Source organism: Colossoma macropomum, unplaced genomic scaffold (genome assembly GCF_904425465.1).
Source record: "Colossoma macropomum unplaced genomic scaffold, Colossoma_macropomum, whole genome shotgun sequence".
Taxonomy (NCBI): Eukaryota; Metazoa; Chordata; class Actinopteri; order Characiformes; family Serrasalmidae; genus Colossoma; species Colossoma macropomum.
Genome location: NW_023494800.1, coordinates 14,563,701 through 14,589,135, shown reverse-complemented (window position 1 = coordinate 14,589,135; position 25,435 = coordinate 14,563,701). Strand labels below are relative to the sequence as shown.

At 39.6% G+C, this 25,435-nt stretch overlaps 1 protein-coding gene across 1 annotated transcript in view; it reads left to right on the top strand.

Annotated features, from left to right (window-relative positions):
- The first annotated feature begins 8,994 nt into the window (after nucleotides 1–8,994).
- Nucleotides 8,995–25,435, top strand: part of nectin3b (nectin cell adhesion molecule 3b) — a 46,635-nt gene continuing 30,194 nt past the window's right edge. Inside the window, exon 1 of the mRNA XM_036588554.1 lies at nucleotides 8,995–9,140. Coding sequence (XP_036444447.1) covers nucleotides 9,047–9,140 — 94 coding nt within the window. The 5' untranslated portion in view covers nucleotides 8,995–9,046. The remainder of the gene's footprint in view (nucleotides 9,141–25,435) is intronic.

The following is a 25,435-nucleotide window of genomic DNA, read 5'->3' as shown; positions in this document are numbered from 1 at the left end:
TTAATTATGAAAAATAATGTCACAGTGATCTCACAGATGCTGCAGTATTATTTTTATCTGAAATAACAATTCTTATGCTTGTTTTTCAATTTAAATTGTAGAAATTGTACTAAAATTGTCTTGTGTTTTTTAAGAATAAATGTAATGTTATTTTGATGGCTTAATTTGATAGATTTTTTGTCAGTGGTATTACAGGAAGGTCTATGTCAATTATTAATGGACGTCAAAGGAAGGAAGACTAACTATATGAAGTCCATGGTGAATGGTGAGATTTCCTGTTTCTGATTTTAAAATAAAAAAAAAAACATGAATGTAATGTCATTTTTGTACATACAGTGTGACATAAAATCTAAAGTCAGACTGTTTGTATTTTACAAAAGTTCAGATCTGAGTCATTTTGTCAGTGTTATAGTCAGTGGTGTTACAACTTTGCCAGTGTTCAATATAAGACTACATTTTACATTTAAATTATATTAACATTCATACCCTTTTTGCCACTGCCATGATAGAATAACCAAAAGGCATTTTAGACATCCAGTGGCCAATTTACGGACCTAGTGGTAAACTGTGGACACTGACCCTCTTTGGGTTGACTTTACTACTTAAAAACAGTAATTCCTAGACTTAGTTTTATCTTTTAATGGTGTGTTGTACATTATCATCACCAGGTTACACAGCTGATTCATCTCATAAAAGAGCTTATTAGCTGATGAGTTGAAGTGTGTTCTAGAACATAAATCACTGCAGTGCAGCTCGGCCCTTAACTGGAATTGTGAACAGTTATGTTTAATGTATTTCTATACAGCACCATCTGCTGGACTGATTGTTTACATAATGAATTCACAATCTAAACAGCATCATATGTTACTCTAGGTGCATATCCTAACTGTGTACTGTGTGGCTGCAGTGGGACTAATTTTAAACTACTATCCTCATTAATTTCACATTTCCTTGTTACATATAACTTCACGTATCTGGTTATTCATCAAGAGACTCCTGCCTAACCGCAAGCTTTTCAAGACAAACAGTAAATTCCTTTCAGTTTTGTTCATTGTCTACTTGTTTTTATCAAGGTGCTCAAACTCATCTGTCCACGTTCCTCTGTTTCTGTTTTTTTTTCTTCTTCTTCTTTTTGACTAATCACATTCCTTAGAGTATTTCACCCACATCACTTCACAAACCTTATTTCTTTATACTGACAGAAGAAAAATCTGTGATACTGCTCATATATCAAATAATATTAATACCAGAATAAACAACTCCATTAAAAACACTGCAGTATTTTTACAATTGCTAAGACTCAAAACTCTTTATACACCCCTCAGCAGAGATATGCACAGCAGTTCATTTTATGTCCATAATGCTCTACAGCTGTAAAAACAATGCAGAAACATCTCAGAATAAAAAAAAAATCATCAAAACATGAACTCCAGTGTTTTTGTAATAGGAATACTTATAAGAAACTATGAGAACTGTTGCCTTTAAGGTAGATCCACTATTTTATGCATCTATGAAGTAGTAAAGAGCTATTTGCGCTGCAGTTATGTTTTGTATTGTAATTAGTTTATTATTCTTGGGCTGATGATGTAAAGCACACTCTAAAAAGTGATTCTGAAGTTGCTTTGAAGTTTTAAACTGATTAAAAATGTTCATTTTGTTCATCTAAACTAAAAATTTGCTTTGCATTGTTTCACTGAAAGTATCTATTTGGGTTGAATAAAAGCAGTTAAATTGTTTTTTACCACATTAAATAACAATTTTTACAGTGAATAAAAAAACCTAATCACATCAGAAGAACATTACAAATCGGAATGGTATATCTTTATTGTATAGGAACAAAAATAGAAACTAAAAAATCCAGTACTTTACATTGTCTAGCAAAGAAGAAAGTTGCCAGGTCTGCATTATTTGGCTGCATTCTCATCCACATCACAACTAATGAGCTCTCTCTTGTATATAAATGTACAAATAAGCATTTGAGCTATTAATGCACTTATTGTTAACAAAATAACAAGAGAACTCTTTTAAATTGAAGTTGAAAAACAAACAAGAGCAGTAAACAGAGTAATGTGTCACTGTTCTTGTGTGACTTTAAAATGAACTTGAGCATGTAGCTGCTAAAAGATGTGCTCACACCCCATTGGTATTCTATTGTTCTGAGTCTGGATGGGTTTGCGTGAAGGACATATGGGGTGATGAAAAGTGTTAACTCAGAGAGCATATGTAGTGGTAAAGAAAGTGATGATATTAGGTGGCTACATCTGAAGCTGTCTGCCTTTTTCTAGACTGGAGTGTCCTTTGAGTGAAAGTAAAGGTCATTAGTTGTTTGCATTCTGTTTTTTTCTGGCCTGCATGTTCCACTGGAGGTGTTGAAATGTCATTAGTCATGAAGTTATTGAACTGTCTGGGCTTCAGAACTGAATGAAACTTATATTGTCTATCCTTATATACCAAATATTCAAAGGTATTTAGATTCCCCTTCTAATCAGTAAATTCAGCTGTTTAAGTTACACCCACTGCAGTGCACAAATAGCTTGTATAATCTCTAAAGAAAAGCATTGCCAATAGAATCTGATGCTCTGGAGCAGCTGCACATGAGCCTAAGTTCACCTTGCCAATGCAAGAGTTGGTTAAAGGCATATAAAGCCCACCAGCGCTGAGTTGTAGTGCAGTGGAACTGCATTCTCTGGAGTGATGTCTGTGTTCCAGACCTAATCATCCAACATTAGAACCTGACTTCACTAAAGTCCCTGTGGCTGAAAGCAATCAAATCCTCACAGCAATATATAGTGTAAAGCCTTCCCCAAGGAGTAGAGGCTGTTACTTCAGCAAAGAGGAGGCAATTAACATCCTTGATTTCAGAAGAAACATTGGATGAGCAGGTGTCTACAAATGTTTGAACATTTAAGGTTGGTTTCACTAAAAGTTGGATGATTCGACATGCTGTGTAGTCCAAAACTAAGCCTAATCCCTGTCTGGGAAACCAGCCACACTGGACAAGGTTCTGTTGTTGCAGATTGCTGTTTCGCCAGCAGGTGGCGCATCAGGCCAAATTACTTATTACTGGCTTGAAGCATTATCATCAGGCTTAGTGTGGCTATGGAAACAGTTGATCTGTATTTTTTCTGTTGCTCTGGGTTAATAGGGTTTTTGTTTGTTTGTTTGTTCTGATTGTTTTTGTTTGTTTTGAAACTTGTGGATGTTCACAGCTAGTTCAAGGACGGCATGTGTTGCTTATCTTTAAACCACACGCTGCATTTTTGATCTCCCTGATTGGGCTTTATACCTGTTCAGTCTATTTGTGTTATACGCTTTAGTTACAGCGTGAAAAAAGTAAATAAGTCCAGCTTCTAAGGACATTAGAAATCAGCAAGTGTTACCACTGTTTATGTACTTTGATATGTTCATGGCTCATCACATTATTATGTGTCGTGTGACAGATGTTCTGCAAATGGTTTCTTCAGCTGTTGCTGCATCTGTTATTGGCCATACAATATTACTGGATCAAAACTAAGCTAACATGCACAACATTAAGAAGAAAAAAGTACTGTATTCACAAGGCTGATTGGCGTCAATAATCTGCTTTTCACAGTCTTGATTTGGCATTTTTGTGACATTTGGTAATTTTGAAAAGGCCCTTGTTTAGTTAGGCATTTGGAGTATACATAATAAAAATAATGATTAGCAGGCCTTCATATTTCTGAACAAAAGTGTTTCACCCTGCCAGAAAAGAAAAAGAAAAAAAAAACAGTCCAGTCACTTTCAGTAGGCCTGCTCTATCCAATCTTGATCCCACACCCTGTTCTCTGTGCAGCTGCCCTTTTCATGAGCATTACTCACTGGCATGCTATGCAATGGCATACAGTAACACTCTAGCACATTTGCTACAGTGACCTTTTCTGTGTCTGTGTTCTATCAATGAAACTGCGGGTCCAAGTAACACATTTCGGAGCAGCGCTTTGCTTTACGTACCCTGCTCTGTACTGATGGGGTTAAGTCACAGTGTTGACACAAAAGAGAGCCCACTGAACCTCCTCTTTTAAGGGTCCTTAAGGACTCATGCAGCATTCCTGGCCCAGGCAACACCCTCACTGGGTGAGCTTCTTGATGGGAAGAGAAAACAAAAGAATTATTAGTATTCAGGGGCCAAAAGAAGCCTGTCTGAAAACATTTAGCTGTAAGTGTTGCAGTTTATTGTAGATGAAGTCTGGTTGATGAGCTGACGAACAATAATCGCTATAGAATTAGCACTGATAGGTTTGAGCAATTACATTTCGAGTAGTGTGGGTCATGTTCATTTATTGTGGTTCTCTGAAGTGTTCCTGGAACAAGGTATAGACTAGATAAATCATAGACACTTATGCTCTAAATTTTATTAGCAACAAAATGTTGCTTTAGTGGAATGACCTTCACTAGTGCAAAGCTCTTTGAAGGAGAATCAGACTGGAAGGCAATATTTTTCTGCAAGAACTTTTGAATTTATACATTTCCATTTTGATATAGGGAGAATGTCAAGTAAGGGAAAAAATCAACCCCTAATTGATATTCTGTCATATGTGGAGAACTGTGGTATTTATTTTAGAGAAACGTTCTGAATCTCTGTAAAGTTGTCAGTCATTCCTCTGAGTCAGGCTTTCTTGAATATTTTAATCATGCGGAGTGCCTTGTAAATATTTTACTACTTCTGGTAGAAGGAATAATGTGACATTTTCTGTATTGTAATGCTGGATGACCTCTGAACGCATACCCAAAAAAGGACAAGCTGTATAGACAGTGAAGCTTAAAAAACATAACTGCAAGAAAATGTTGTACAATTATGTTCTAACTAAAGGTACTGAACACATACCACATACTCTACATGGTACCACTCAAGTGACAACATTTCTATCCCAACAGGTACATTGAGCGTGTATAGGTGCACTTTGTTCTACATTTGTTAGATTGTAGTCCATCGTTTCTCTATGAATTTGTTAGCTCCACTTTTACTCGTTCATCACTTGTCAGAACCCCCAAAGAGCAAGTATTATTTGAACGGTGGATCATTCTCAGCACTGCAGTGACAGTGATGTGGTAGTGACATGTTAGTGCGTGTACTGTTAATATGAGTGGATCAGACACAGCAGTGTTGCCACAGTTTTTAAACACTGTCCACTCACTTTCCACTCTGTTAGACACACATACCCTATTGGTCCACCTTGTAGGTGTAAAGTCAGAGATGACAGCTCATCTGTTGCTGCACAGTTTGTGTTTGTCATTCTCTAGTTCTTTATCAGAGGTCAGTTTCTTGCCACAGGACACTGTTCACTGGATTTTTTTGGTTTGTGGGCTATTATTAGTCTAGCAGTGACACTGATGTGTTTAAAAACTTCTCTGTCTGATCCACTCTGGGGAACACACATGCACACACACACTCACATACACATCACTACCACATCACACCGCAGTAATCCACCAACCAAATAATACCTGCTCATGGTGGTGACCGTTGACCAGTAATAAACAAGGTAAAAGGGGGCTATCAAATTCTGCTGAGAGACAGATGGACTACAATTCTACCACCCATCATTTATTTAATTTATAGTCAAAACAGACATTAAGTAAAAGTTATTCATTTTTAGGACATTTTTCTGAAGAGATCTGAAAAAATCCACAGGTAATTCTGTCCATCCTTCCACTGTGAGAAGATAATTCAACACTTTAGAAGGATGTGTAGCTGTCAAGAAGTTGTGACTGAGAAAAAGGAAATAGAAAAAAGGAGAAAATTTGCAAATCAAGAGTTTGGTGTTCTCAGAACAATGGACTGCCCACCCCACTCAATGTCAATGAATGTGTTTGGGATTACTTGGATTGTGAGAAGGAGAAAATGCAACCAACTTCTAAGACTGAACTTTGGAGGCATGGAAAAATATGCCTGCAGATTTCTTTTAAAAACTGAAAGCAAGTCTCTAAAAAAGAATGGACGCTGTAACAAAGACAAAGGTTGGACACACCAAATACTGAAAAACCTGTTATTATATTTAGTTGTTGAGTCTTCTGTGTACTTATCTGTTAAATATATGTTTCCTTCCTTTTTTCCTGACACTGAAAAATGAACAACTTGTACTTAATGATCACTTTGTGTAAAAATTAAATAAATCAACAGTACTGTATATTTATCTGGTCTCTCATGAAACATTATGAGAGCAGTAAAAAGAAACCAACATCCTTGACAACAATAAAAAGTAACTATGTGGAAAAAGGGCAAGAATCATATTGTAAAGAAATGTCGCTGATGGAGCGGGATTTAACAAGGTAGCATAGAGAGCAGAAAGACCACAAAACATCCAGTGACCAAACTATAGTGTTTCTTGTGAACTGAGATGAGTAAAAGCCTCTGCTGAATGGATGTATCTCCTCTCTGTTGTCAAGGATTTGTTTGGTCCATTTAGGCTGCTGAAAGAAACAGATCCTCATTGAAAGAGGATCAGTGCTCCATGCTGAGGGCCTGTGGGAGAGGCTGCAGGATCTCTGCTTTGCCTGGACTGTTTTAAAGTCTAGTTTATTAGAGGAGGCTTCAGTGAGTGAGTGAGAAAACTTGTTGATGAAGCACAGCAAGTCCTAGAAAATAATCTAGCCCAGGGTTATCAAGGGCAAGCCTCCCTGTCCCTATGGACTACTCAGCAGCTAAGCTATAACAATAAGTCCTTTATTTTTTCTAGCCCATGAGTATGTGAACAGTAATATTGTCATGACTGCTTGTGTTATTTTGCCAAAAAACGATTAGCCATATCCTTTAGAAAATGTCCTACATGAATATTCACATTACACTGATAATTCCATACTGAATACAATGGAGGCCTATAGAATACAATTTAACAGCATCACTCACCCATAACCATAATGCAAGTAATGATTTTGGGGATTCAGTTGTCTCAATTTTACCTTAAAATCTTGCAGAGACAAGAAAAACAAGAAAATAAACAAGAAAGAGGTAAATTATGTTGCTGGTGACTTAGAATGACAAAAGGGGTTCAAAAGGAAAATGCTGACCTGGTTTATAGGGAGGGGCTTCCATGTATTTCCTGCATTTGCTGCTTGCCTGGATTAGACTGTTAATTTGTGCATGCCCCGATTAGACTTTGATTGTGTGGGGGTGGGTGAAGTGTATTTGGGGTGAGGCACAGATTGGACAGCAGAGGGATTCATGAGGGGGGCTTGGGCAGGATTAGCATAGGGGTACAGGGGATTATGTCTTGTAATCTCCTGTACCCCTGGCTCAAAATTAATGCACATTTAAGGAAAGGCTCTGAATCAATAACAGCACAGGCCATAAGACTAATGCAACAGGACAAGGCGAGATAAAACTGAAACTGGACCAAAGTGCTGGTTATTGTGGCAATTTTCTGTCAATTTAGTCATTTATCCATTTAGTTTAATAACTTTAGTATAAGTTCGTTGTAGTAGTAAGAGTCTCCCTTGTTATGTGTTACTATGAAAAGAAAGGCTACAACTGTCCCGTCCAAAAATAGAACAGCTGTTGAATATGATGCTACACACCTCAGTCCTTGGATAGCGCTAAGTGCTCAACTCTGCTAGGTGACCATTTAGGCTCGTATATCAAGTGGAGGAAAAAGGGGCCCCACCATTCTCTTTCTTTTCCATGAGAATGCAACTAATCGCATTCTGAAAGACCCTAGTAGTAAGATGTACAATTGTGCAGCAACCTTGACTTGGGATAAAATCCCTGGGTGAACTAAAACATTCCCTTAATGTGAGAATTGTTTTGATTTCTAAATTCAATACTGTCAGCTATATTTTCATTTTTACTATATATTAGTTGTTGTTTTTTTAAGTCTTATTAATTTAATATCTGAGATGTAAACGAAGTCATTTTGGGTGGTTTGGTGTGAAATGGGTCATTGTAGATTGTTTTTTCTTCACAGTGGTGGTGATAGGAACCAGGGGTCATGCTGTCTAGTATGCAAATATAGCCATTTTATTTACTTTCCAAACAACCAGTGAACCTACATGTGTCTTCTGAGTTTTTATATGTAATGTTGATGATGGTAAGATAATGGTAAATGTAAAAAAAAATGTTTTTGTTGGGGATTTAATTTTTTATTTTGCCTCACAACCTCCTACATGTATCTCTCTGTCTTAAAAATATGATTTAATCTATAAATTCATCTCAAAACTATAAAACACTGTGTCTGGCATCATTCATTTCGCAAACTTTCTGTGAGAGAGCTTTAAAGTCCTTCATCTCTTCAGATGTCTAGTTCCTATCTGAATGACTCTGTTTATATCTTAACCATTTAATTATACAGAAATTTTGATAAGTCAGTGAAAGTCCCATTTAACAGAAAGATAAAAGGTAACAGACTAAAAAAAATATTATGTACTACGTTTTGGAGAAACCATTTTTAGCTGAAGCAAGCAGTAAGCGTTTATATCCATAGTGTGCAGCACCTTTTTCTGGCCCAAAATGTTGGCAATATAACTTCCTACCAGTTGAACGTCTTGACTTGAATAGCTGGAATCTGGATTAGCTCACTTACAACATATAAAGCATTTTTTAAAGAGAACTGTCCGTTTCTAAGAATCGAAGAAAAGACCAGATAGCAACTAAAGACTTACAGGTTTGCAAAAATGCACGCACAACACACAGTTTATGCTGTTAAATGGCAAAAGATGCTAACTGTTGGGCCCATAAGATAATAATCGAAAACAATCGGTTGGATCCATTTACTAAAAATAACATAACCATGGGAGATGAGGTCTTCATGTAAACCCATCGTTACCCTTCATCACAGTATCAGTGTCTTTTTCACAGATAGGAGTAAACTGTATTGTTGGGCCTAGAAGATAAATAATAATCGGTTCAATCAATGTATTGAAAAGAACGGATTCAAATCTGTAGAAGCGAGCAGGCGGTGTACCAGGTGAGGCTCAGCTCCCCTGTTTTATCAGGCGCAGTGGTACAGCCCAGTCTCTGCCTCGTCCCTATGGAGTTGTTGCTGAGGAGCTTTCAGAGTTTCGGGGAGAGCGAGAGAAGGCGGGCGGTGATATGGCGCTAAGAATGACTGCCCATTATCTCAGGAATAACCCGATGCAACCCGGGCTTAACGTTAAAGTCCTGCTTCTTCTTTGCATCGCGTCTGGTAGGTTTCGTCGCTTATATTTTTAACTAGACGGTATGTCATTTGTAGAGTTGTGTGGCAAACTATAAAGTACTCAGTTAAGTTAGCAGGAAACAGCTAACCTAGCGTTCCCCAACTCCACTCCAGGGGCATCGCCTGGGCTGCGCAGCGTTTGTGCTTCGCCTGCTCCGTTACACGTGCTTGAACCCACGAAAGGCTGAATAATATGCCAAATCAAGTGTGTTAGACTTGGGAAAACACAAAGCCGTGCAAGGCTGTGGTTCCTTTTTACTGAATCTGGGGAACACTGGAGAGTGATGCTGTCCAAGCTCGTGGATTCAGATTCGTCTTTCTTAAAAAGTTCACAAAAGCGATTCACTAAAGCCGCCGTTGTATATACGACTAAAGTTAGCTATCACAAGCTTGTTTAACCTGTTTAAGCCGAACAGCTCTGACTATTTCTCTCTGCTTGACGAAATTTTCTTCTTCTTTGTCCGCAAACTCTGTAAACGTTTATGTACATGCGGTGGAATCCCGCGGCTGCCATGGAAACGATCCGCTACAAGCTAGTGCGGGGCGACAGGAGCGTTAGCGTTAGATATGAATCTCTGCGGCTGTGTTCAGTTCGAACAGAGAATAGTCTAAAACACTTTTTTGAGGCAGGTGTTGTTTTCCAATGTTTACATCCACGACACTTTTTTTTTTGTCCAAAACGTTGGCAAAGCTACTTTCAAACCATACCAACCTTTAGACGTGCATAGTTTGGTTTAGTGTTTACATAGCTAACCTTGAGAAATGTATAGTGAGTTTTGTTAGCAGATGTGGTTAGGTTAGCTAGCAAAAGTGATAACGTTATATCTGTAAACGGGACCAAGCCCCAAGTTCGGTCCCACTAGCATGGTTTGTCGCTGGCTAAGGTAACATTACTGTGCTGCGTCTTTAAACAGTGAGACTTTTTTCTGTTCACTCAAAAGAGACAGATTCTGTTGCGTTCTTGAAATGTATCTTCATGTTTTGTACGCGTGTGCAATGTGATTCTGTTCCAGAAATAATACCAAAAGTTTAACTTGGTTTCATCGCCTGGAGTGAGGTGTTTTTTTTTTTGTTTTTTTTTTGTTGTTTTTTTTTCGCATACACGTTAGGACTCCACCTGTCACGACTCCAGTAGCTGTCTGTAAGAAAGCCTCAGCTGGTTTGTGTGGTATTCTCAGCTGTAGGGTTTAGTGTAGCATAGACTGGACGGTCCAGCTGCCGAGACAGTGTCGCGTCCTTGTGCCCGATCGATTTCTCCTTGGCCAGGCTCAATTCCTTCGTTGTCAAGCCGTGTAGGCTATTCCCCTGCCTGCCCGAGGTTTATTAGCACGGTGGAGGGAAACACTGTCGCCTCTGTGTGTGCACGCCATGCTGTTAAATGATTAAATAAACATTTGGACGGTGATAAGACATTTGCAAACCATGCTGGTTTTCCTCATTTGAACCAGTAGCTGGAAGTGTCGAGAAGTATTTGGTGGCAAAGTGTGTCTGCTGGCACTGGTACAGTTTAATTGGTCTTTTTGTAAACTAATATTTGCCCTATACAGCTTTTGCCTCTCTCAGGGACAATGGTAAAATGTGTACTGCTGGTTGTAAAGGAGGGGGTCAAAGGTCAGGACCGTCAGAGCCAGTGTCTCTGCTAGGGTGACCCTGCGTCCAGCGGGGTTGGCCACTGTGGCTCCCTCCTGCAAGTACTCCATGCATGTGTGGTCAGTAGTTGCTTTAGTATGACTGATGGAGGCAGGGGAATGAGCACCAGGAGCAGCGAAGAACAACAGTTAAAATACCATGCAGGAGCTGGGGATTAGTCCTGGTATGCCTCCCTCTCTCTTTCTCTCTCTTTCCCCTCATGCGGTGATGGATTGTGCCCTTGTACTCTCAGTTACTTGCAGTTATCTTAATTTTGAATCAAATAGGGTTATTTGTTTATTTTCCCACCAAGGATGTCCAAAGCTTTGTAGTCACCCTTTGTAATTCGTACATTTGGCTTCTTTTAAGGTGTAACCTTTGCTGGCACATGCGTTTAATTGCACATTGTGTGTAATCTCCACATAAAGGAATTGCCAGTGGAATGGAACAGCAGCTTATGAGCCTAAGGTCACCATGCCCATTGCCAGGCATCAGCTAGAGAGGTATAAACTGCGTTCAACTGTGTTGCAGTAGCATTTATGACCTAAAACTATCAACCAATATCAGTACCTGACCTCACTAATGCTTTTCTGACTGAATGCAGTCAGATCCTCACAGCAGTGTTCCAACAGACTGTAAAGCCTGGTTATGGTGACCTTAGGCTGTTACTGCAGCAAAGTGGGATTAAACTCCCTTCTCATACCATTCATTTCAGGAGAAATGTTGGTTGAGTAGGTGTCTACAAACTCCTAGGGTTGGGTTCCAGGGTTGGGATTAAGCCTAATCCTGGACTCCACAGTATTCTGAATGGAGAATCTTCATTAAAGGAGAAAGTGTATTCCAGGATGAGGTTTAATTTCTCTCCTGGAAACCAACCTGTAGTGTTCCTGGTAGTACTTTCCTAAAGACTGACGTTGCCTACACTTTTGTCATATGACAATGAAAATTTCCTTATCAGGTTAACTTTGGAGAAAATGCACCTCAGAACTTCCTCTTAGCACTTGCAAAACACATGGGACCTCAGAGGTCATTTCAGAATTTACATGAACTGGTTGCCAGAGAGACGAACTTGCAGTGCTGTCATTCATGATTTCCTTGTGTCAGTCTTTCCTTCCTTATTTGACTCGTTCTCATCGCTCTCTTCTCTCCTTCTTTTCTCAGATCGATAAAAGCACTAAAAGGTTACATGGGAATTGAGACATTAGTGGTGTGGGCTAACTCTATCCTTTCAGCACTGCTTAAATCACTGGAGCTTGGCCTTCTGTACCCGTTCCCATTAACAGCACTTTCATGGGGTTCCTGTATTTTAGTAATGGTGTCATTAGTGCATTGCATGATATGGTTTTGGAAGGAAGTATGAATTTAATAGGCATTAGATCTTAGTGCAAGCTAATGCTTGGTAGGTGATGATCACAGTAGTCTTCTATCTACAAACAAAAAAACAGTTAAACCAAGTACTGTACACATGAAATACTGCTTCCCTTCTCAATCTGCATTATGTATGCATCAACTATTCTTCGCTGGGGAGGAAAAAAAATGTAGTGGCTTGACTTTGCATCTGGAATGTTTTGTGTTCCCCAGTTGTTGGATCAGAGATGTTTCCACTCTGTAGCACAGGGCATACCACTTTGAGAGGGGGTTGAATAATGAATGACCTCTTTATATAGACGCTTTCATCTGGGTTCATGAGAGCTTACCGGGAGGCGGGGGCTCTTTAGCAGCTCACCTTTTCTTTCAACCACGACTCAACTACCATTTCACCTTTCTGTAATTATATGGAATCTTACAGTCTGAATCCCACGAGTGGCTTTAATGTACATCTGACGAATAAGCTAAATGTAAATCAGAATTGCGTTTGTGGGTCACTCTGTACTTTGATGGGATTGCTGGTTTTTTCACCCCCTTTATTTATGCACCTCCATCCTCCTTTTATTGTTCCTGCCCCCGCCTAATTAAATGTCTGTTAAATTTTATATATTTATTTTTCTAAATGATACGTCAGGGGTGTCCAATCTCATCCGCAAAGGGCCCATGGGGCTGCAGGTTTTCATTGCAGCCATGCAGGAGCACATGTGATCAGTTGTTTAAAGACTGACTGATTAAACGAGTGATCTTGTTTGGAACAAAAACCTGCACCCACACTGGCCCTTTGTGGATAAGACTGGACACCCCTGGCTTAAGTAAATCTATTTTTCCCAGGTTAACACACACTTATTATTGTTTGTAAGTAAATCTGAAATAATTTTTACTGTGCAAAATAGTAAAAACAGAACTGATCAATATATTAACAACCCTATGCGAATGCAGCAGATTCTTAGGGTCCAGCAAAAACAGTGATCATGTTGTTTGTGTGTGTTATGTCATTTAAGTCATCTGTCTTTTATGTCATCTGTGCCTATGATATATTTAAATCTATGATTAACAGACACTGCTGGAATTTGGTAAATATTAACCAGAGCAGCTCGCAGCAAGCTGAAGACCGGGCCCTGAGGATGCATCATCTTCTGAAGCAGCTGACTGAGGAAGGCAGCCCTACAGGTGGTGCTAGAGGTCTCAATGCCTAGATAAAGGATTACTCCAAGAGACTGGTTGTTCCTTTCGTATCACTCTTATGTCTGCTGCTTCGATTGGAGGTGATCGAGGGACTGCTCCATTTCCATTTGCATTTATAACATCGCTGACTCAGCTATTCAGCTTAATGGTATAACATTAGCATGTTATGCACAGTTTGTACGTTGCTTTACCGACGCTGATTTTGGGCATGCCAGTTGACGTCTACTAGGGTGACATCTACAAAACATCTACAGTGGACATTGACAATAAAAGTTTGCTGACAAGTGAGCATTTTTGAAAAGTGCCAAAATGGGTTCTTTGGAGTGATGCCATAGAAGAACCTCTTTTCTATGCATTCTATGACCATTTTTGTTTTAGTGAGAATAAGCTTTGTAACTTTAATGTTAAGGCTCTATAGCAGTTATAGCAAGTTTTTTCCTTGAACCAGACATCTGAGCCAAGAACATTTGGAAACTTTTCTTTTTAAGATGCATATAGCCATCAGATTTAATGCCTAGCGCTTCTTTGTATGTCCATATCCTAGGGCTTATTATTCAGTTACGTGGAGAGCAGAGCAACATGAGTTATTATTTTGTTATAGAAGTGAGGAACAGGAGTTGGACCTCTATGGGTCTGTGGAGGTTAAGAAGCTATGGGTTAGGGGCTTTGGGTAATAAATTCTTAAAGCTTTCTGAATAAGTCATAGTGCCGTAGCATGGTCCCACTATAATTAAAACTCTCTGGGCGGTGACCAGTTATTTTAGTGTGGTGTAAATCCTTCATTAGCAGTATATGTAGGTTCATCTTTCTGCAGCCGTCCTCTTGTTACTACTTTTACCTCTTAGTTGTCCTTTTCTTCCAGCACATGCGCGCTCTTTCTGTGGCGTGCTCCGTTCCTCTCTAACCCCCCACCATGCACATGTATACGCTGAACAAAAACAACTTGTTTAGTTTTAGTTTTCCATGCAGAACTGTGGCAGTGTAAACAGTGAGCAGACACAATGGCCTTCAGTCTGCTCTTGTCTGTGAGGATTGCCTTAGGTGTTTTGGGAGTGAAGTGTCTGCCTTTAGTCCAGACAAATGAATTTCAAATTTGTCTGTCCGCTACCACAGAGTAAGAAAAGAACACGCCTGTCGTGCTGGATTGAGTTTCCCTCCGCAATCTGGAAGGATTTGAGTACAAAAACAGTTGTTTATCTCTGCACACATAAGCCTTTGTGAAGAACAAAAGTGGGCAAGTTTCTCTGAACTGATTGTTTCCATGGATCAAGACGGATTTTAGCATTGTGGCATGGCTCGATTTAAAATATGAATGTTGAGTCAAGAGTCTAGCTGGTCCAACATGGATGTTGATGCTTTAGAGCTTTTGGATCCATTCCGCTCTTCTTTTGGTGCTTGTCTGACACAAATGCTGGAAAAAAGAGGATTAAAGGCGAGTAATAATGGAGAGGTCAGCTTAGTGTTACTGTGTGTGTGTGTGTGTGTGTGTGTGTGTGTGTGTGTGTGTGTGTGTGTGTGTGTGCGCGCATGCCTATGTCTGTGGCTTGGTTTTGTGTCTCCTTGTGTGCATGCGTTTGTATGATGGGAGTATGGTACTGATGTTAAAATGAGTGATATAGCAGGAGCATGCAGTGATCTGTCTTGATTTTATCTCCAGTATTATTCCTGGAAATACCCTGTCAAAGCTGTTTCAATCACTAGAAAACGCCAGCGCTACTCCTCAGAGCTGAACAGCTGCATCTCTGTGGGTGGGAGACAGGCTTTATATCCTCTCATTGTTTTTGGATGTCCTTGACATGTCCACCTCTTGCCTTCTTCCTGACCTCCCTCTGGTAGTGGTAGTGAGTGGCTGTTGGATTCGACAGTGCTGTCGTGATTATTTGACGATTGAGCAACCGGAGGTGTCTTAAAAGGCCAAACATTCAAAAAAGTGCTCTTAACTGAACAAAAATGAACTATGCAGAGCCTTTCAGAGATTCCAGAATACTTTGTTAAAGGTTACATTTGGAAGCTCTTAAAAAGACTTCATTAAAAAAAAAAAACATTGTTAAAAAGAATACGTAAAAAGTGAAAAGTGCATATGAATGGGTGCGTCAATCAGGTTCTGTTTCTGACCAGTATGGGTATTTCAGATATGTATTATTGTCATGTAGAATTTGTCAACTAATCATTGTCGATTCATCGAGAAGACAGAGATAAGAGTTTTCATCGATTTGTTTTTTAGTCAGTTAATCTGAGAATAATTTTAGCCAATTAATAGTTGGAGCCCTATTATTAAATCCATCACTCTTCTTTTGGTTATATTTCTGTATATTGTCAGCAGCCTCTCTGATGCATGGTTTTAATGAAAGACTTGGAAGTGCTTGAAAAGCTGGGAAAAAATGAGACAGCACAAGAAACGGAGAGGGTGATTTGGTTAAGAAGTTGAGTTATGTGTCATTGCATGATGTAATGCCACCAAAGGCAAAACATAGTCATGTATGGATCTAATACTCCAGCATAATCCTGCCTAGGAACTGTTTTGTGTCTGTTTTCTTGGCTAGGTACTAGCTTTGTTACCATGGCGTCCTTCTGCTATTTGGCAAGTCCCATTCACGGCCAGGCCTTGTTTTGTTCAGCAGCATTCTGTCCCAATTACCATCCTCTCCTGTGCAGTCGCGTAGGCCTCTGTCATTCTAGTGTCCCCTTCAATAGAGATTTCGTCATCCATTTTTGGTATGATGCATACTGTCCCAGTTCTCTGAATTTTTGCTGCATTGTGTGAAGGTTTAGGCTATTTCGGAGACTGCTCCGGGACAGATGAAAGTCCCTGTGCTCCTACCAAGAGGCTGGAGCACGCACACAAAGAGCTGTTTGTTTGTGGGACGTTGTCAATTTCCATTCTCTCTTTGTGCCTGCCTGCAGCCCTGGAAGTTTTTAATGAGGTGTCTGCTAACTTTAATGGCAACGTATGATGGAGCACCGAAATTTAACATTTCCACTTAGTAATTGTGCATATTATCATGTGGTCACTGAATTTAAGAAAAGTCATTCTAATTTGCCATATCACAGCTTTAGCTTTGGAATAGTGCTTGTGGTATTAATCAGAATCAGTATCCCCATATTTTCCCAATGTTTCAGCATTAGGTTATATATAAGTTTGCCTTATTAAAGTAAATGATTCCAAAAACAGTTTAAGGCTCTCAGCAAGGTACATACATAAGTTGAAGGAATGTTTCCATGAAAAATCTAATTTACACAACTTGCCCCAGATGGAGGCAGTCAGCCAAGGCATGCCTGGTGTCCAAGTTTTGCTTCTTTAGTTTAGCAGTGGTAGTTTAATGTCATTAACAAACACAATAAGTCAATAGTCACCCAAAACATTTCCTTAAATGTGTCCCCATAACTTCTCAGGTAGACGCAGCAGGCAGCCATTTTGGACAACATTACACTCCCTTGCGCTTTCACATGCGCCACACAGACACTCTGCGCTCTAGATTATGCTTGTGATTTCTGTTTGTATTTATAAACATTTGTCTGCAGTTAGGACATTGAAGATTTAGTTGTTAAAAAAAGAAACAACAGAAATCTGGACCATAGTCTGTAGCATTCATATAGAAGCATGAAGTGCGTGCTCAGTGAAGAGTCAGAATTCAGCACAACAACTGTCATGGCTGTGTTTAGCTACACGGTGTTCATTTGTATAGTTCGAAGCATGTCATACTGTGTGCTGAACCACATCGATAAGTCTGCATGACCTTAATGAAGATCAGAATGTGGCTTGAGTGGATGGAGAGAGATTTTCAGGATGTATTTAGAGAAACGATTTGCAACATTAACCTTGTAGCTGCAAAGCTAAACTAAAGAATAAAAATTTGAAGACTGAACATGTCTTGGCTGGTCAACTACATGTGTGGAAAATTGTGTACATTTGATTTTGAGTAAAAGACTTTATTTGCTGTGTTCATTACAGTAGTCTTAGTACAATAGTGCAAAACTAATGACTAAGTGTTTTTTTTACATAGTAGTATTGCTAAAATAAAAATCAATATTATGAGACACCAGTACCAGCATAGATGATATCACCCAACGTTAACTATGAATATGAATTTTAGGCTGGTCTACATCTATGTGAAGCATAAATGATTACCGTTATGTGAATGTATTGGGTTGTTTCTTCCCACCCCGCCCCTTTTAAAAGTTAATTTACTGATGCTTGTTGTGTTGGGATTTGAAGGCCTAATCAGGCAGTTTTGAAATGCCTGGAATGTTGTGGATTAACACTTCTACTAAGAACATTCTCTTCGCTAGCTTAGATCTTACTGCAGCTTTAACCAAGCAGAAAATGCCTCTACTTCCTCCAGCAGTGTATGCTCCGAATGTGCTGTTAATTATTCAAGACCATGGTTAACCAAAGGTGTTTGACTGATGGCCTCCCCCTCAGCTCAGTTGCTCTCAGCAGGCAGCTGCTGCTTTGTCTCCTCTTTACTCTGTTTCGCTTCATTTGTCATTTGTGATCGCTCTCGTATCCAACACTTAGGTGTATCATTACTGACCACTAGCCCTTGCAGGCTTGTTGATGAGCCGACACGAAGTGTCAGGACCTGCCAACCGTTGGCCTTTTTCCATGCTCACACAGGATCTCCCAGTGTCTTCTGTTGTCAGTGTTTTGGGTGTAAAGTATTTTGCCCATCTTATTTTGTGGGATAGCCTAACTCTGTCTCTGCTGGACCCTGTATGGACTAATGCTCTATTGAGATATAGGCCCATTCTTCTTAACATGCACTGTAAAGCTTAGAATTGTACAGTTGAGTTTGGTCAGGTACAATCAGGTTTGGCCATCATTTTGTCAGATATTTAGGCCTGCATGAGGTTCATATTTAATGTTCAGGTTTCTTATAGCCAGTCTTATTCCTATTAAATAGCAGAACAAAATAAATATTTGGCTTGCATTTACTCTTGCTTTAGTTTTTGTCCCCAAGTTTGCTGCTTAAGTGTTTTAATCTGGTATGCTGACGTTACTTGTGTTGTTGGTAACAAGGTCCACTGAGGTCTGTGATGCCAGTGTGAAAACAACACATTATTGGTCAGTTTCCCAGACATGGATTATAGCTTAGTCCTAGACTACAGGAGTCTGAATGGAGATTCTCTATTAAAAGGAAAATTTAGTCCAGGAAACTAAACCTTTGTAGTGTATTCAGACGTATGTGATGTTATTTGAAAGGAGTGACTGATAAAGAAAAGTAATGAAGTAGAATTTTAAACCTAGGATGCTTTCACACCTATCTTGTTTGGCCCGGACAGTCTGACTTTTCAGTTTGGTCCGAACCAAAATGGCAGGTGTGAAAGGTGCCTTGGACCGTGGTCTGGACCAAATTTTGTGTCCGACCAAAAAAGGTGGTCTCGGTCCAGATCGATCTAAGCAATGGTCCAGTTCGTTTGCAGTTTTTTTTTGTTTTTTTTTTATTTATTTATTTTTTTTTTTGGGTGGTTTGGACTTTTGGACCAGTTACAGGAAGTTGAGGCAGGCTATCGTCACCCATTAAGCAACAGAAGAAGAAAAAGAACCAGAAGAGAAGTAAAATGAGCTGTGATGGCACATGGGGAGAGGAGGAGACGGAATATTTCTCTGTATAAGTGACAAAGATGGGAGTGGCTACTTGTTTTATGCACTGTCCTTCACTACAGAAAAAGAGTAGAAAACCTGTCAAAACATTTAATTTACCAATTACTTTATTGACCTTGACACTCTACCTTGTTGCTTTAAGGGAATTCAGTGTGTTATTAGTATTGTCATTATCGGCTTGATTTGAGCCACAGAGAACAGTAATTGCCTTTTAGGGTGCTGCCATACTTAAGAAAAACCTTTCACAGGATTAATACAACCTGAGTTTTTCTGCTTTCTTTATAGTAGGTAAGATGTCTATGTCAGGAAAGATTCTGGCATGTGCAGTCCATAAAAATGACTAACGTAGGAGATTCAGACAGAACTAAATTCACTGAAGAACGCAAGTAATGTAAAACTAATTCTGTCCAAATAGTGTTTAAGTTTAACCTGGGTTTGGGAAACCAGCTGTTAGGGTCAATTTCAAGAACAGAGATTATGTCTAGTCCTGGGCTACACTTTCCTTGCAATGGAGAATCTCCAGTAAGAATGCTCTGTAGAAGAGGACTAGGCTTGATCTCAGTCTGGAAACCTGACCCATATTGGTTTAGCTGCTGGTTAGACCTCCGTCTTGGTCCCTTAGATGTCTCAACTGAAATTACTTCTTGGTCATTGGTGCACAGGACTGCAAATGTGCTCAGTTATAACATATGCTTTATCATTTTCCTAAAAAATGTCAAGTATGACACGGCTGACTGTCCCCACTCACCCTGGCCGGAATGCCTACAGTCGCGCTAAGCGTGTGGATCCTGGCCGCTCTTTTTACCGTGCTCCGGTGATGGAGCGCTCACTGTTTTTCTCATTCTGTCATTCCAGAACACACATGCTCAGCAATGGGCTTCTGGCAGGGCACGCAGAAGGAGGAGTGCTTTATTGGTGTCCTTTTCATTCAAACGCAGTGGAACATTTTTGAATGGCTGTAATTACAGCGGATGGTGTGCCTCTCGCGGAAGCTGTCTGTGCCATTCTCCATTTTAAATGGGTTCAGTCTGGGATGGCAGATACCTCATCATGTCATAATGTTGCCGGCAATGTGAAAATTAGCTTTGCCGTTTAACAATGAATTAACTTTGAATCTGAAGTGGTCTACCCTATGATCAAATCTGCACAGATGTGCAGTCTGAGGTCAGGGTCACACTCTCCTTTTTGGAGTGAACTGTTTGTTCAGTCAGTACATCAGCAATGTAGCAGAGTCATGAAGGCAGTACTGGGTGACAGCTGCCTCCATAAGATCAATGGAAGTGTGTACAGCCTTTACTCTGAAACATGTGAGACTTGGTATGATTCCTAGAAGTATACAAGGATTAGGAGTATTAAACCAGATGAGCAAAAAAACACAATATGACAAGAGATAAATTGTTACATTTTGCTTTTGCTACTGGCTTTTACAGTTGGCTTAGAGAAATGACTGGGGAAAAATAAACTGTTGGCCAATATCTTCCATCAGTGTATAGCAGAGGCTCACTTGCTCATTTAGTTAGACCAGAGATCTTTAATTCCAGCCCTGGAGGACCGGTGGCCAGCACATTTTGCTGATTTTTTTTCTTTGCTCAAACGCACCTGATTAAACTCCTCCGTTAATTTTCAGGTTTAGTAGATGTGTTTGAGCAGGGAAATTGCCAAATTTGCTGGACACAGGCCCTCCAGTATTAAAACTGAAGTACCCTGATTTAGACTCACTTCTGTGACTGCTTTGCTCACTGAACTGCAAAACTTATCAGCATTTTAAAAAGTCACTATATATTTGGAAAAACAAAATAGGCTTAAAATCAGGTGTGCATTTTTACTATTTTTGATATTTGAATATATATAGTAGGGAAAGGAAAATGCAACAACAAGAAAGGGGGGGGAAAAAGACTTCTGCCCAAATTAGAATAGGGCTGTAGGGTTACTTTTTGGATGATAACATGGGAGGCTAAAATCTGAAAGTTTAAAAATAGACATAGTTTTTAAGTCTGATATGTATCAGAGATGAGCTAATTAGTTTGACCCTGGAAGAGGAAGTATGCAAAGAGGCTAATGGCATTGGTTTAGGATAAGCCAAACAGATTGGCTTAAATTTATTGCACATTCATTGTTTTTGCATGACACTTGGTGCCCATCCAAAATGGCAGCATGTAATTATCAAGCTACAGGGAGAAGCAAGGACAGTCTGATGTCTTAGAATCTTTTCTGAAGAGATTAAGTTCAGTTAGTGTCACCTGTCTGTCAGTGTCTGCTCTCAATGCAATTGAGGTAAAAAAAAATAATAATAATAATAAAAACTGGTCTCAGTAGGGTGAATATCTATCTGTCCATCTGTTTAATTGATTCATTGACTCAACAGGAGCTAAAGCTTCTATTGTATTTATATTAGCCTTGTAGATCCAGAGCAAAATTAAAGAAGTAAACTTCAGACACCAAATATGTCTTCTGATTTGGGGCGTGGATAAGTTATTTTTTCCTCTGAGTCATCAATTTAAAGACAGCTTTTAATAAAGCAGGCCATGTGCCTTCTCATTGGATACGACTGAGGCATCAGATTAGTTTACTACTCATGGTACTATAGCTAGCTGTCTAGTAAAGCTCTCTTGGTTTGTGGGTACTGTGCCGACTGTTTTGAATGTTAATTATGCGTGAAAGAATGTATTATTTAATATTTTAGCTGACAGATTAGTTAAAAATCTACTGCTCCATCATTCCATGATTCATCACAGCCACTTTATTTGTTAAAAGCTCAGCTGTGCCATGTTTTATGTTGTCTCTCCCAGTGCAGGAAGTAAGATAATTGTTGATGATAATCTGAATTCAGTTTTAGCTACAGTTCATAAAACATCTCTGCAGGCTGCATGCCTCCCAATTTGGGAACCGTTGATGTGGAGTACCCTACTCAGCCTTTCTTTTCTTTTTATGCTGCCTGTGTCTCTGAGGAAAAATGCTAAGACTCTGAGTCCCATAGCCCACACAGTGTGGCTGCCTCCTTTCGCTCTTTAATTAGTCAGTTCCCCTAGAGCTGCTAAATTGGGACTCATAAAAACAGGTCTTTTTTGGCATAACTACAAGTATGTGTTTACGTGCTATCTGAGCCGTTCCTCTCCTCTTTTCAAAATGACCACACACTGGTCGCTTGCTTATTTTTTATGGTTTTATGTAAATAGTATTGTCTGTAGTTTCTTTGTTTGTGGACCCCTTTGACTGTTCTTGTGTATAGAATCATAAATGAAGAATAGAGTTAATCTTTTGAACATGACTGTTTGAAATCAGTCTACATCAGTTGAGATTGAGTCATCACTGGCTTCGCTCGCTCGCTCGCTTGCACGTTCACTCAGCCCACCCCAGTTCTCATTGCTTCATGTCTGAGATCAAACCAACCCATTCTCTCTTGTCTGCTGGGAGATATTCCTGTGTGGCCACAACTTTGAAGCTACTCTGCGCTGTTTTAAAAAGCAAATTTCCAGTGTTCTGTGTGGCCAGAGCTGTGCAAAGTATGATGAAGCTATGTGTACGTCTGTGCACCCACCTCTTCCTGCCCTTGTCTTTGGGATGTGGACTTTGAAGGGGATTTTGGGAAGTTATGCTAGACAGCAGGCAGTCCCCCCCACCAAACTCCCTTAGGTTCAAGACCCTGTTTTTATAGGAAGACTTATTGGTGCTATGCTGCACCTACCACAGTGAGGAGCTTGTAGCTTCTCCTACACTTATCCATGTTCTGAGCTTCCAGAACGCTCGTTTCTCAGTTCCTCCCTTACAGGTCGTTATTGATGGGCAGATGTGAGGGATTTTAGTTGTAAAGTGACAGCAGTGAGATGATTTGCACTGAATATTCTAATCTCCCTGCACCTAAAGTGCTTTGTTGGCCATTGTGTGCTCGTTCTGGATCTTAAAAACTGTGTCAGTTCTGGTTAGGGCCATGGTTTCGTCTGCTTTTCAGCTAAGAATCCTCAGGTTTTGTCTTGAAGGGCTCCTTAATGTTGAAAGTATAAGTACTGTTTCAGCTTACACTGCTTTTTGTTTGAGGTGCAACACAGAGTAGCCATTTAGAACAGAGGTAATCAGTATATATCAGCCTTAAAGGAACAGTTGCAAAAACAGCCTGTTTAATTCTAAGAGATGATAAGAGGTTTGAAAATGTAAATGTAAAAATGAATTATAGCTTCTGTTGGTACATAAAACCACACAGATGTCGTGAGGGGACCTCAGGGGAAAAAATAACAGGCAAGAAAAATTTAGCCTATGGGCCCTTTAAGAAAATTCTTTTATTGAAGTGCAATTGTAGAGAAAGTTTGTGAAGTAAAAGTTGTGAGGTGAAGGAAGTGAGAATGAGTTGTCTGGACTCTGAGAAACTACTGGGACTTTCCCACAAGAAAAGCAGTTTTCCCCTAATAGAAGCACACATTAAAGCTGTGTTTCATAAATCATACTGCAGTAGTTGCTAGCTGAGAAATGTGGGCCAAGCACAGGGAGCAGCTTTAAATTGGAATGGTTGATGGTGTTATTAGCAGTGGTTTGACATGGAGAAGAAGGGTTCTCTGTGTGCTATAATGTTATCATGGAGGATGCAAGAGTTGTTTTCAGAGATTGGTGGTCTAATCCATATGGGGTCCTTAGTAATTGAGTACTGGGGTTTGGACTTTTTTTTCTTATTCTTTGCCTTGAAGTGGCAATCGTCTACTTGTATATTTATCACATTTAACTTTTGTCAGTATATTATTTCAAAGTTTTTAGAATATCTGGCTAATAATCTTTGCCCTTTTTCCCAAAAAAATCAGAAGCAGCCTTGAGAAACCCCACAATTATTTCTCTCTCTCTCTCTTCATCCTGACCTAACCTTTTACGCTCAGCTCAGTTTTACCCCAGTGAGGGGAATGACATTAACCTCAGTTCGAATGATGGAAAAAGAAAACCGAACTAAAATGAAAACATTGGTTTGTTCCACAAGGGGGAAAGAGGGGGAGGGAGGCTTTGGAGATGGCTACGGTTTTGTCACAAGGAAAGAGAAACGTCAGGTTTCTTTTTTTTTTCTTATCTGTTTAGATCATTAAAGTGTGATGGGTTAGAGATTAAAAAGCTGTTTGGTTGAGTGAATAAAAGCCACTAGTAATTCATATTCCAATGTCCTATCAGTCACTGTACAATTGCAGTTTCTAGCTGTGTTTAAGGTTTTTCTAAGACATTTTCCACAGAGTTTGTCAGTCTTTATGGACTTTGTATATTGAGGCTAATGTTCTGTGAATTTTGCTTGAGATTTGTGTTCTCTTGTTCTATACGCTCTAAAAATAAAGGCTCCATAAGTGTTCCTTGGCTTGGATGTGTGGTTCTTGGAAAATCCTTTAGTTGGTCTCAGACCTTTAAATTATGTGGAGGTTCTTTAAACATTTAAAAAGGTTCATCACATTCATATTATGTACTGATAAGAACCATCCAATGAAATATGCAGTGAGAGATCCGATAATTTTACATATCTTCCAAAACATAAGCGTTCATATTTCTGTAAGGTTACAAATGCAATAAAATGAATGAAATGCAGACATTTTAGCACAGTAACCCAGCATCTGCTGAACATTCTGCTCTTCCAGAGTGTAATAAATAAATCATGAAATATTGATTTGACATATCAGTCAAATCAAAACATCTGTCCAATGCAAACATTAATGTTTTAAGCAATTATTTGTCGATACCAACATGAATCCGATATATATGTGCATCTCTACTTTTTGTCACCTTTATTTTTGGGGTTAGGCCTACTAGTTTATTACTAATGTACTTTACTTAGAGGTTTCACTTGCACTCCACAGTGCTGCTCTGTGATGTCATACTCATTAGAAATTAAGCCACTGTAATCTCTGTGTTGTGGCACAAGTTCTTCTGGCATTCGCATTGAAGCGTGTACATTAAAGAGTTTGTCTCACATGGGGTTCTCTGTGCTATAAACAGCTCAGCTGCTGTAAAGAAGTTTCTTACACACTCTTTTGTAGCTGCTCCAGCGCCCCCCCCACGCAACACACGTTTGCTCCCGCCCCCCCTCATACTGCTTGTGTGTGTGCCAGCAGTGGGTAGAGTCTGGCAGACTGCTGGGCCAATGTGGTCTAGACTGGAGCTAGAGAGTAGCTCTCTGATGGAGCCCCATGAGTCACTCTCCCCAACCACCATCGCGGTGTGAGAGCATTAGCTTCTCCACTGGCCTGAGGAGAGCACTGCTCGGACCACAGTGGAGATGACACAACACACACACACTCACACACGCATATATGATTAGATTTATCGCAACATTACCATTGTATATTAGACCAATTCGTAATACCTCTTCTGATTAGTGTGTTTGTGTGTTTCAGGCGTACCCATTGTCAACAGGTGTATAAAATCAAGCATACAGACATACAGCTTTGCAATCTACATAGACAAACACTGGAAGTGCAGGGGGTAATACTGAAGAGTTCAGTGACTTTCACTAAGATGCTGTCATATGATGCTACCTTTG